This window comes from Gavialis gangeticus, unplaced genomic scaffold (genome assembly GCF_001723915.1).
Source record: "Gavialis gangeticus isolate Ggan-Ray unplaced genomic scaffold, GavGan_comp1, whole genome shotgun sequence".
NCBI classification, from domain to species: domain Eukaryota; kingdom Metazoa; phylum Chordata; order Crocodylia; family Gavialidae; genus Gavialis; species Gavialis gangeticus.
Window position 1 is genome coordinate 31,465,899 of NW_017729004.1, and position 13,637 is coordinate 31,479,535.

A 13,637-nucleotide genomic window follows, 5' to 3' on the forward strand; every position below is an offset into this window, starting at 1 on the left:
GTGACTGGTGCCTCCTGGGTCTGGTGGGGGGCACCCGGGGTCCCCCTGTGACTGATCACCAAGCTGGGGAGGCACAGGGGCCCCACCACAGCACGCTCCCCAGCAGACCCAGAAGTGCTTCTGGTCCACTTCCTGGTTTGCTGCGGAGCACATGGAGGGCCCCTCGCACTCCTGTGGGACGCCCCATGTGCCCCAGCACCGCAGCCTTCACAAGCTGTGCCTGCTACCTCAAGATATGTAGAAAAACCTTTTAAAGCTGTGTCTGTGTACGAATCACTGATTCTCTGAATCGGCATTGAATCCTCAGTTTCAGATTTGACCAAATCGAATCAGGGACAGTGATCCAAATCAATTAATCGAATCGCTGTCCCTGATTTGGGCCAAATCCAAATGCAAATCAAATAGGGCCCGCTTCGCACACCAGATAATCGGATGATTATCATTTCCAGCCCTAGAATGTGCTAGTCCACACCAGGTTGTAGGCACCTGGCTTTCAACTTGCTGGTGCAGTAGGAGCCCAGGATCATGAACCCAGACTTTCCCCTGCACTGACCACTAGTAGTGGCACAGTTGGGATCTGATCCCCAATCCCATGTACATGTGGTATGGCTGGAGGTGTGCTTGTTGCGATTGGGAAACAGATTCCATCATACCACTAAATGAATGTTTGCCAGGCACCTGATTTTTAGGGCCCCTTTATACCACATTGCTCCTTTTTACCAGGTGTTTTGGATCTAGAATTGGGATGAAGATCCTCGTGTCAGATAAGTAATTTTCACCGTGTTAAGTGGTGCAACTAATACTGAATTATTAATGTGCTATTTATTAAATAAACAGGGGAATATTTTTAAAGGACTATCCAGGTATTTGTAGCAACTGATTGAATTTTATTTATAAAAATGATACATAAAGCAGCTGTCACAGTATACAACCAGAGATTGCAATTGCTGTCATGTCTCATTTTTGTGTATCCTGTTCTTCAGCGCTGTCAAGTCCTTTCTTTTCCTTTCCAAACAATTATTAATGAGCGATGTGATTTTTATATGCCTGGGTTACTTAGGAAATCAGCATTCTGGGAAAGATGGACAACACCCATGTACTTCAAGACTTTCATATTCCTCCTTTCCCGCATGTATTTTAACAGCTGCCCCTACGATCCATTAATTTGGCTGCCTTATATAATATTTTCTGTTGACTGAGTGGCCATAGATTAATCTTTCGATGAGGTCACTGTGCCTTATGTCTTCAGTCTACACAGTGGCTTTCTGTTAAAGGTGCAAAGGAGGAAAAGATGTTCTAAGCGTCTGCTGGTCTCCTCTGACCAGTTAATGTAAATTGTTTAAAGAGCTTTGAGTTTGTGTTCTTGCATTTGTAAGCATTATGCCTAGACCACGTTGTTTCAGTGGTCTGGGTCTACTTTGCACGTTGTTAGTACTTCCATTTTACTTTTGATGTGAACTTCTGAGTGAATAGTGCCATGAGTGGCAATCTGCTTTCATCAGTTTCAGCAGAGCATTTGATGAAAAAATAATCTAAGAGCCTTTGATGTGATAAACACAATATGCTTACTAGATATGTAGATATTATCCTTGTACTTTAAGCCATCCAGAGAGTTGTGGTCTTAATCTCGAAAACTTGAGGCATTTTTGTGTATTTAATTATTTCAGTGTGTAGAAGATGTTGTTCCATCTACAAGGGTATAAAATAACTAATAGCTCACACTTGTCCTAATAATAAATACATGTTTCCACCATCAGCCAGTTTTCAGCCAGTTTTCTTCCCCAAATGTATGGAAGAAAATAATGAACTCTGCAAGATGCCTAGAACCTTAACAAATGTGAAGAGATCTGGGTGACAAAGTAGGGGAAAGGACTTCCAAAACTGAGAAACCCTTTTTGAGAGGCCCTCTTCCTCCTCTAGAGCAGCAGGGAAAGCTCAAATTAAGGATCTTCACTGATTTTACTTGCATTCGCATATTCATAAGAAGGGCAGTTCTACAGGTAACACGGCTGCAAACCATTTGGTGCTTTAGAGGTTCAAACTACCATTTTGAATTCTTCCCAATATATCCAGTGCAGCTGCTACTATGGGGTGACTTGGACAATACTGCTTATCGAGCACTATTAAAGAGATAAGACTTTTTTTTGTCTTTTACAGTTAGTAATTGAGGGAGGGCTAACATAAACAGAGCAGTCATAGTGTTGAGTAATTTTAAAAACATTGGTTGACCATTTAAAAGTAATAACCCAGAAATGCTTACAGAAAAAAATAGCTGAAGTGTTTACAGAACAATTAACCTTTATGAGTGCTAAAGGAAAACAAAACAATCAAGCAGCTATAGCTGATAAACATTGAGATTCAGCAGTCTTAGCAGTCTCCCCTGGTTTTCAGCAGCAGCTCCTGCAATGAGAGCACTACTATAGGAAAAATGTGTGTGTTCAATTTACAAGATAGAATTTTTTGTGTTATTAACAGGTTTGGCAAACATCGCAAAGATGACAAGATTGAGAAAACTGGTAAAATAAAAGTGCAGGAAGCCCTCACTTCAGAAGAGGAGAGAATACGAATGAAGCAAGAACAGGAGAGGTAGACTTCAGTATTTGCTTAAACCTTGATGGAGAGAGTTTTCTTTTTTGGTTGTTTTTAAACTAAAGAGTTTACCTTCACTTGCCATACAGTTTTCATTGATGAAGTTGCCCAAATATTGGATACGCTTATATGGTTAACATCATAGGAAGAAATAAGAGGAAACTGGAAACCTAGGAAGCCACACTTTTTCCCTGGCCTATGCTCAATATGTTTTCCAAAATCAGGAGTGGCTGTATAATTATTTCTTTCCTAAGGCACATGAAATGATAAATTTCATTATTTGTGCAAGACATACAATAATTGCTTTCATAGACATTTTCAGAGAACAAATATTCGTATAAATTTGAAATACATTTTGTATCTTTCCCTCAGTCATTTCCTATCTAGTTTATTGTTAGTTGCTATTATGCTGTTCTGAAACAGGAATTTTAAATTTGATCATTCCAAATAAATTTGTCACTGGAGTTCAGTCTGTTTTTGTTGTCCTAGAGTGATGTGTACATTAAACTGTTAATCATAAAAAAAGAAAAAAAAAAAAAGTGTGATGAATACCTCTGTTTTTGCCTTCCACTCCTCTTCCCTTGATGTTACAAGCCTGCGTTTTATTTGTGTGTCATGCTCTTCAGTATTTTGGGCAAGTTAATATTTTCCATCTCGATTTCACCCCGCTGGTTGCAGTCCCAGTGACTCTAGGCCTAGGCTGTCTTATCTCTTAATTATTTTAGTTAAGATCAAATCCAGAGAGATTAGGAAATTACTTGCTCACTCGATAAGTGGCTCCATGGAAGAAGATTTCGGAGACTAGAAAGTTGTTCAGTCTAATAGATACAAGGAGAGCAAGATGTATTGGCTCAAAGTTGGCACTAGACAAATTCAGACAGTTTTACCAGTGAGGGTAATGTAACCACTGAAACAATTTGCATAGGAATGGAGTGAGGGCTGTCTGTGCTTTTAAAAGAGATGATACAGCTAAACCACAACTGAAGGCATGATGTATGATAGGACACATTGGGAGAAATTTTATGGCCAGCATTTTGCAGGAGATCAAAATAACTTACGATAATTGTCTCTCTGGCATTGAAGTCTTTGAATTCTATATTTGGTCTTTGGTTTGCAAAAGGTATATTGGACTGGACTGTGGGCAGAGTTTTAAGTGTCAAATTATCACTGGTTTCCCATTTCTAGTAGAGGTAGCCTGACTCATGGCTTTCAATTTTTCTTTACCCATGGCTGGTCTATTTAAAATCTTTGTACTGACAACATTAAAAAGCAGAACATTAAGCACCTTCTTGAGTTTTTACTTTTCCTTTTTTTTTTTCTTTTTTTGTCTGGGGGTGGGGTGGGGGAGGGAGTGGGCTTCAAATGATTAGTCTTGCATATGAAATAGTAAAGGGAACTTTCGAACTGGAAGGGTGTGACAAAGTATGCATTTATATATATGTTTGCATTTGTGTATATGCACATTTAAGAACAAAGCTGAACGTTGAAATCTCTGCATGATGCCCACAATTTATTTTTTGTATGAGAAAAATGTGCACTCTCTCTAGCTAATATTGGTAGGACTATAGAATCTGCATGTCATGAGAGAAGACGGATCATGCAAATTGGATGCTCTTGTACCACTGTACAATTATTTACCATATTTACATACATACCACACTTAGCTTTCCCCCCAAAATTAACCTTCCAAAATTCAGGTGCATATCTTACATAGGGAAGCTGATTTTTCTGCCCAAAGTAGAAGCGTGGATATGGCTGTTGCTTCCTTCCTGTCTCTTTCCTTTAGCAGCTGCATGGAGAAAGAGGCAGGGTCTACCAGGGGCAGACCCAAGGGAGGTGCATTAATGTGGTCCCATCCTACTTTGATTCCGGCTGCATCCAAACTTTAAAACCAACTGCCCTGCAGCAACAGTGGAATTTCTATGTAGGCACCTATGATAGAATAATTTGAGTTTGTGACTTATTACAATCTACCGGATTCCTGAAAATTGCTCTTCACTTCACTTGTGTTAATGACCCCCTCTCCTTTTCAATGGTCCTGAAGTTCCACTAATCAAGCTATTCTTTCTTTGGGAATTTTGCTGTTAGCTGGTCTCTCTCCTGCTTCACAGCCCTGCAGACTGTTTTTAAGTCTTTTCAAAATCCTGCACCTGGTCATGGAGTCCAGTCATTAGCAGCAGCTACACTTTCAGCTTTTGGCTGAATAGCCGAGAGCTGCTGACAGTTCAGCTATGAAAAGGTAAAACTGTAGCTTTTGCCTGAACAGAAAAAGGATGAGGAGTGAGCTGAAGATACTGTTTGTTTCCTGCTCTGTGCTGCCATAACATAGGAAAAATCTTTCTTCTTCATTCTGCTTCCCCAAAAGCAAGATGCATGTCTTATTTGAGAGCATGTGGTTTGCAGTACAATTCAACGTATGTAGTCCTTATGTGAGGAACATTCTTCGTCCACCACAAAACTCCCACCTCCCTCCTATATGTCTTAATTTCTCATGTCTTTTGCCAAAAAGGAATTAATATATTTATTTGAACCCACAATATGCGTGCATTCCAAAACTAACTAGCATTGGGAAGATGATGTTGTCATGCAGGTCCTTTAAACCCACAACACATGCACGTTCCAGAACTGGATAACAATGGGAAGATGATGCTGTCATGTGCTTCCTCCCACTTCGTATCGGTTGACTTCATTGTATGTGTTCCACCCATTGTGTCATGTTTAAAACTACATTGTAAGTTCCTTGGGACAGTGATCTGTCCTACTGATAAATAGTGATAATAGAGCAGCCAAAGTGAGCTAGGTCTTTTCTTCTGTTTACATTCAGGTGATGCCTCAATCCATTGATATTGCAAATTTTTAGTCAGTTGGCAGAGATTTTCATTTTCTAAAGTACATCTGATGCATTATAATAATGTTCATTGCTCTCACAAATTAACCAAAAGTCTAAAAAACAATTATTAGAAAATAATAACATGTTTCTGGCCAAATAGTGCTGGCTCCTAATGGCTGCTATTTTAACTTTCATTGTATTTTCAATGGCACAATTCAGTTACTCTGTTTTACTCAGTATTTGATGCTCTATACTTATAATGATGCAATACTTTTGGGAACTAGGTTGGATTTAATGAATTTACTATGTATAAAGAGGCTTGGAACAAAAATCCTTAAGGGTCAGAGAACAAGTGAGTAGTCCATTAAAAAATCAATCATGCCTACAATTTTATAAAATTATTATACCCTGTCTTTCTAATTTTAATAGTATTGTGCTTACAACAGTATTTTTTTGCTTAAACTCTTGAAAGTATTGTGTTCATATTGATTAAAAGACAAATAAGTAAATTAATGTGCTTGAATTTGCCACTGATTGAAATGGATAAAAACTGTAATTTATAAATACAAGAGTAATAATAATTCTTCTGAAAAAGCAAATATCTCTTTAGCCAACTCTCATGTGTGTTTACCAGCAACAGAACAAGTCAGTTTAGGAACTAAATTGTCCAATTGAGAATACGGGGGCTTTTTCAGTAAACTGGACTGTTTAGTAAATAAACTGGATCTGTTAGGGACATCTACCCCTTTTATAAATATTGCTGTAGAATATTGACTGACCACAAGTTGCCAGGGTCCAAGATTGACACGATATCCAGCAGCCCAGTGCTGCATGTCACCATTCTGGAGCACTGGTTTGCCCTGGGAAGGGGAGATAATGTTGTCTATGAATCTCACTCAAGCAGTGACTAGCAGACCCAGCCTGCTTGGGTTGCAAGTTTTATCAAGCTTGCCACCCTGGATGGCATTGCCACTAAAGACTGGATGCAAAGGAGTTACCTTGGATTTACACGCATGGAACTGAAGTCAGAATTGGGTCTGTTGGGAATACTGGGCTCTCAGCACATCATAACATGGGGCCAGTCTGTACCTGCACACCATACTGTGGCCCTGACCTGAATTGGAAATACTTGGAGTAATGGTATCAATGAAGTCTCTCTTGTCCCCACAGAGGACAGGACAGCAGCATGGGGTGGGCCCTTTTTCTTGCATCAAGGGTAGTAGGAGATTTCCTTCTCTCCTAGCAGGCACTGAAAGATGTGACATTTGTCATGTGATCAGCCTCCTGAAAGTGCCTAAAGCTGTGCCATGACATGCACAGATGGCTGCAGAGAACTTTAAAAGTGACTGATTGCACAACAAATTAGCCCTCATCTGATGAGGGATCAGATGAAGGCACTCCAAAGCGGAGCTCCTTAGGGAACTTCTGTCAATCCCTGTGCGAGATCAGGGCCGACTGATGCAGCTCAGCCCTGCCCCTGGTGCTGTCTGCAGGAAGGGAGGGAAGAGAAGGGAGGAGGAAAGGGAGCTATGGGCTGGGGTTTGCCTAACCTGAGCTGGAGAGGGAGTGGGTGAATTGGATTTCCCCCTGCCACCTTCCACCCCTTCCAGCTCAGGCTGGGTAAACCCCAGCCTGCAGCTCCTTCCTGATCCCTTCCTGCAGACAGACCTGGATTTGTGAGGTGGAGGCAAGCCTAAGGGAAGAAGGCTGCTGGCAGGCTCCTCTGCTGGATCAACTCCAAACTGGAGCTCGATTTCTCTTGCCGCTCCCTAAAACAGGTGAATGAAAGTGTGTTGGGTCGGGTCGGGGGGGTTGCTTTAACTCATTGCACTTTCTGTGAAGCACCATGAGTTGGAGAGGGGAGCTGCTCATCTGTCAGTGCCCAGAGAGACAGTTGCCTCCAAGTGTATCCTTTTGGATCAGCAAGCTGCATTCAGATAATTTCTTTTCTCCAGCTTCCTCTAGCACTTTCGAGGTATCCTCCCCAGACACTTTCTTAGATTTAATGTTCCAGAGATATATGGCATCATTCATCCATCTCAGAGCCATTTCAAGTTTCAGACACTGCTGTGTTGGATATCTGTAGGTCACTTTTCAAACTTTTTTGTGTAACCAGGAGTAGTGTTCATCAGGCTGATGTATTGCAAGAGCCTAAAGGTTCACCAAGTCTGGGCAAAATTCAGAAACTGCCCCTCAACATGTGCCATCATTCCCCCCCTCTGCACATGATACCTTACTTGCCTTAAGACATAAGGTCATTTCTAGATCCATAGATCTCCGAAAATATATGCACTCCCCCTCTGGACTGCCACTATACAAGTATCTTGGGATTATATTTTGTGCTTTGTGCTTCAAGGACTTTACTGGCTAAAGGAAGCAACGGACTTGGTACAAACACTTCTAAACTGGACCTACACCTACAAAGACACATCTGAAAAATGCAGATCTATGAAAAAACATGCCTACACACAGACCTAAACACATCACCTGCCTCAGTCACCACCCCCAGCCCCCCAAAGAGTCGTCTGAGTCTTTGTCACTGTATTTCAGGCAGCTCCCAATTCCTCTTTGCCTCCTCTCCTCCATGCTAGTTTTGTTTTCTAGTTCTAGTCTGCACCCCTTGCTGGAGACAGATTTCCTTGATCAGCTAGACTGTAACTCTTGTTTCTTCCTGTCCTTCTCATGGGCCTTTTATATACTTCCTCTCTGTGCACTTAGAGGAAGATTCATTATCACATCAGAAGTCTTTGTTTAGGCAGAGCCCTCCCTTTGACTTGAGCAACTGCAGATCTAAACACCTGTATGATTTAGGCCTGCCTTCCTGGAGAGGAATAGCCATTATCCTCACACACTCACAACTGTTAACTCTTTATATCCATGTAGTAGCATGGGGCCTGAATAAGAGAAACTGAATAGAGGTATATAAAATATTTATAACAGCTAATATAGCTGTATTTCCCATGATAATACCTTTTTTTCTTAAAAGCTTAAATTCTAATGCAACCATGATTGGAAGTAATTTGTCCTAAATATATGGTGGATAGCACTTATGCTTTAATCTAGCTGTGAGTCCATCATCTCATCTTGAAAGATCATTGAACCTATACAATATTTTATTGAACTGGTTACTGCAGTAAGATATTGGATTAACTTGTCATGCATCTGTGGGTTACTGTAAGTTGTTAGTAAATTTTAAAACTTGATACTGCATTACTTCCTCATTGGTAAACCAAAAACTATTTAGACAGTTTTTATACCCCATTCATTTTCCTAATTCCACTTGTCAAACAAAAGTTCTGAAGTTATACAAATGCAAATAGATTTTAAATCCAAAAGTTTTTTTTTAATGATTCTGGTGTTTAACACTTTACTTCCACATTAAAAAGTGCAATCCTTTCTAATGTTCAGCAGGCTGGGATGTGCAGGATGGGGGTGAGTGTGCTATTAGGGGAAAAATAGATGTTCCATATCTGGAAAAATTGTTTAGTGGTGGTAATCTAGGTTGCAGATTAAAGAAAAATGTAGTTGAAGAGTGCATAACAGCTGATTTGTTAAGAGAGAGGGTCCAGGACAGGATATTTATTATGAAAACGGGCAGAGTTTTGCAAATGAGAGACTAGTGAGAATAAGTATTTGTTTGATATTGGAAAGAAGGCTGCAGTAAGCCTTCCTCGGTGTTCTAAGAAGGGTGTTACAAAATTTTACTTGAATAATTTTTTATAGCTATGAATAATGCATTGTGTGTGCACGTGTGCACACACACGGACTTGTGTGAGAGAGCACATGTGATGGATATTTCCTGGAAAATAAAACTCCTCTTACTAGATCTGTTACTTTTTATTTTGGAAAACAGTGATCCTTTTTGGATGCCTGGTTTACAAGTGAGACCAAATTTACATAGTTGTTTGTATCGTTGTCTGCAAAAACATTACTACCAATGGCACCAGTTCCTCTCTGGGAAGTGTCAGTCAAGGGCAACTGCAGGACCAGAAGGGGGAGCTCCGGACATTTGGTCTTTTGTGTGTCTTGCCTAAATAGATGACAAGTTTTTCTGTTTTTAAAATATTTTTCTCTCAGAATGTGGACATGGTTATTTGGGATCTGAAGATTATTCTCCACTACTGTATGGTGTTCTGCTGCTCCTGTAATTCATGTGGAACAAATCTTCTTTGGTGCAAATCAGACTAGGTGATGAAAATGGACCAAATTGACCTTAAAAACTTCAAATCAATAAAATCCATCTATTATGTTTTAAATGTATTGGATACTGATCTACCTTTCCAAAGCTGAAGACAGTTAGTCTTCAGTGTACTTAAACAGAAACAAGGATTTAGAGAGTGACTAGGAAAACTGGAATATTTTTTCAGAAATTCTCTGTACTGTAGTACATCAAAATTACCTTGACAGCAGTTGTAAACTGATGTTATGGTGTGCTGGTGTTCGTAACTGGAAACTCCCTTGTCACAATGCTGCAGACCAAGTTTCATCCCAGAGTGAATTTTAACACCTTGATGCATATAACACTCTGAAAAAGAAGATTTAGAAAGCATGCACTGAGGAAGATTTTATCTACAACAAATACTGCTACTTAAGATAACTATTGTCACAGTTTATCCGCTTTATAGAAAACTGTAAGTTATGGAAAGCATAACAAGTAAACATTTGTCTGTATATAGAGAAGGGTGCCATATATTTTCCACAGACCCATTCCAAAACAGATTTTTAAGTGCTTTTGTTATGGTATCCAGTTTTTTATAGATTTTAAAGTTTGGATAAACAATATTATACTTTTAGTGCTTGATCTATGTAGGAATATTTCCTAAATTTTGAAAGCAACACTTTGTACAAAGGCTGGGGAACTCCCTCCTTGTCAGTGCAGAGGCAGAAAAGGATCTTGGAGTCATCGTTGACTCCAAGATGAACATGGGCCGGCAGTGTGGGGATGCAGTCAGGAAGGCCAACCACACCTTGTCGTGCATCCACAGATGCATCTCAGGCAGGTCCAGGGAGGTGATCCTCCCCCTCTATGCGACACTGGTCAGGCTGCAGCTGGAGTACTAGTGGCTTGTTACAAACTAGTCAGGGGGGACCAGCAGGCATTGGGGGAATGTTCCCCCGAGTACTACCAGGAGTGACTAGAAATAACGGTCACAAGCTGGCAGAGGATAGATTTAGGCTAGACATTAGGAGGCGCTACTTCACTGTCAGGGCGGCTAGGATCTGGAACCAACTTCCAAGCGAAGTGGTGCTGGCTCCTACCCTGGGAGTCTTTAAGACAAGGCTGGACAATCACCTTGCTGGGGTCGTTTGACCCCAGTACTCTTTCCTGTATTATGTATTTCCTGAGGGTATAAGAGCCAAATCTTCAACATATAATAACCTTCTCGTCATCTAGCTTTGGTACCATTAAAACTACGAGCCTTTTGTTGTAAAAGTATACTAATGAATAGAAATGTTATAACAGGAACAGAAGTCTTGTGTTTTCCCTTCATCGTGCATCATCCATTTTAATTAGACGAAAGGGTGGTGAGCACTGTGACAAGAGTCTGGAATTAAAATCATTAATTGATGTCAAGCTGACGAGAGACTGCTAACATGAATTTAGTGACAGCAGGGAAGAAATTAACCTTATTACTTTATTTAGTACATTAGATTTATTTAATATTTTTTTCCATGCAAGTTCAGTATAGCTTCATTTGTGATAATGGAAAAGACAAATAATTGTTAAAAACTATGTAAATGTTTATGATTTCCTAGCAACAATGCTCACATAGTAAACACTAATAACAAAATATCGAATCACATGCCAAACCATCACAGCATTTTTTCATAACAGCATCTTAAATACTCTAAATGAGTGTTATGTACTGTAGTCTGTTTTAGTTGGCCATGTGTTTACAAAAGTTAACACATGAAAAAAATACACGCAAATAAATATTAGTTTTCTGTAGAGAAAAAAATGTTGGTGTTGAAAAAACAAAATACGTTTTTCCTGATTGCTGATAGTGATGGGAATAACTGGCTCTTGCATCATTCGGATGCTGGACTAATAAGAGATGGCATTTACTGTTAAGTTTCTATCTTACTTTTGAGAAGAAAGCAAGACAACAGTATCCTACACGTAATTTGTGAACTGAAAGGTCATAATAAAAGAATAGAGCAAGGGTCATCTTGCAATTAAAGGCCATCTGGAACTGTTAAAGCTTGAGATGTAGTAGGGGTTCAAGAGCAGTACACTCTCCTGATGTCTTCCCAGATTTCCCAGGGAGACCATAATATTTTTATTAATTTGGAAAACACCTACATTTTTTCCCCTGTGCAAAGTATTTTCCTAAAAGAGGTTTATCCTACATTCAGAAAAAAAAAGCTATATATTTTATTACAAACAGCATTTCTGTTTGGACATGTTACATAACTTACAATAGGCAGGTTCAGCCTTTAAGTTTTGTTTTTTTTATTTGGATTAAATTAATACTGCTTTTACTTCCTTTTACCCCCATTTACAATGACCACTACATTTGTATCTACAATAGACTTTCAATCAAATATTTTCCATAGAAGTATGACCCATAGCAATTTTTTTCTGACATCTTGGATCACAGTTTGTAAAAAAATTAATTAAAATATGCCAGAATTGCATACAAATGTCTCATTTCTATGGATCTGAGAGAAGTAGTATGTATGTGAGTGATAAATTAATTTCATCATGAAATCCTCCACTGATAGCATTGTATTATTTTGATAGTCATGCATCTAAATGAATAGGTGTAGTACAATTTATAAAAATGAATCAACGGCAGTACTTTTTTAAAAGAAAACAGAAAAAGTATGGCATAAAAAGACTGATCTTTGGCTAATTTCTTGGGTCCATTCCTGCTACTCTAGATGTCTGTAATAGTATAACTATTGACATCAGTAGGTGCATACATTTTGGGCTTTGTGGCATAAAGACAGTTTTTAAAATAAAATACTTAGTTTTCTATATTCTGTACCTATTCTATACCTCTTGCAGTGCAGATATTAGTAGATCATTACATTTAAAGGTCTATTTTATCTATTAGCCGAGGAAGCATAATAGCTTAATGCACCTACCCATCTCTGTTAGCCACTTAGATTCAGATCAAGATTGCATTAAAAATGTAACAGTAGAAATCTGTAGAGAATTTTTAAGGGAAAATGGCATTATGTCTCCCCAGTTATGCTGAACTATTGCAGAGGCAATAGAATTGCTATACACTTATAATACCAAATACCTGTTTAAAAAACAAGAAGAGCCATTTCAATATATTCAGTAATGAAACTGTGTTTATTGCTATTGAATTGAGTCTCAATGAAAACCCATAAAATCCTCTAGGCTGCACAACGGGAGCCTAACACTTTGTAGCTAACAGCACTTAAACACCATGTTTATTCTAATTCTTAAGGACAGTAGCAATTACCTGAATAATCAGAAGGATACCTGATAGCCTATTCACAACATTCAGTGAGAGCCCCATCCCAAATGCAGGTGTAACTTTTCATTTGTAAATAGTTACAGGATACAGTTGCTTTAATAGGGTTCAAATTACATGGCTCAGCTAGTGCCTTGCCATGCCATAGCTTTTCTGCTCTGTATTTCAGTGTTCAGATGTGTCATTCTGCCAAGGCATATTTTTTGAATGAATTTTGGTAGATAATAATAGATACACAAAGCAGAATCTGTGTATATTTTTGTGTGCTTGCTTTCTTAGGCTTACGGGATTTTTTTGTATAACCTTTGCCTCACTGGTAGCAGTGGGTTTTTCCCCCTCTATCCTAGAGCCATTTTTTTGCCATTGCAAATTTAGTTCATTTTCCAGCTTCTGGATTATGCTGCTTTTGATATTCAGTATGCTGATCGCATGGTAGTATAGGCACTCCCAACCTAGTGAGATAGGTATTTGTACTGGAGTTAGAATCTCATATATCTGTGGACATTACTCTGAGGAGGCTAGTGAGACAATGTTGTAACTACCTAAGATGCCTGCTACCTGAGATGCCTATGAATAACTGAATCTCTTATATTGTGTATTTGGATGGGGAACTTTAACAACTGAAATACTTGCATATGGTAGCAGCTAGATGGATAACAGAGTTGCTCTAGGACTCAAGAGTCTACCCATAAGTATCACATTCTGCTCCCTAGTATCACTAGTATTCAGCAAGGTGAAGATCCCAAATGGAAGAAAAGGCTCAACAA

General features: G+C 39.2%; 1 protein-coding gene across 1 annotated transcript in view; it reads left to right on the top strand.

Moving 5' to 3' along the window:
• Positions 1 to 13,637, top strand: part of PARD3 (par-3 family cell polarity regulator) — an 844,345-nt gene that overhangs the window by 615,257 nt on the left and 215,451 nt on the right. Inside the window, exon 21 of the mRNA XM_019507949.1 lies at positions 2,476 to 2,586. Within this exon, the coding sequence (XP_019363494.1) occupies positions 2,476 to 2,586 (111 nt within the window). The remainder of the gene's footprint in view (positions 1 to 2,475; positions 2,587 to 13,637) is intronic.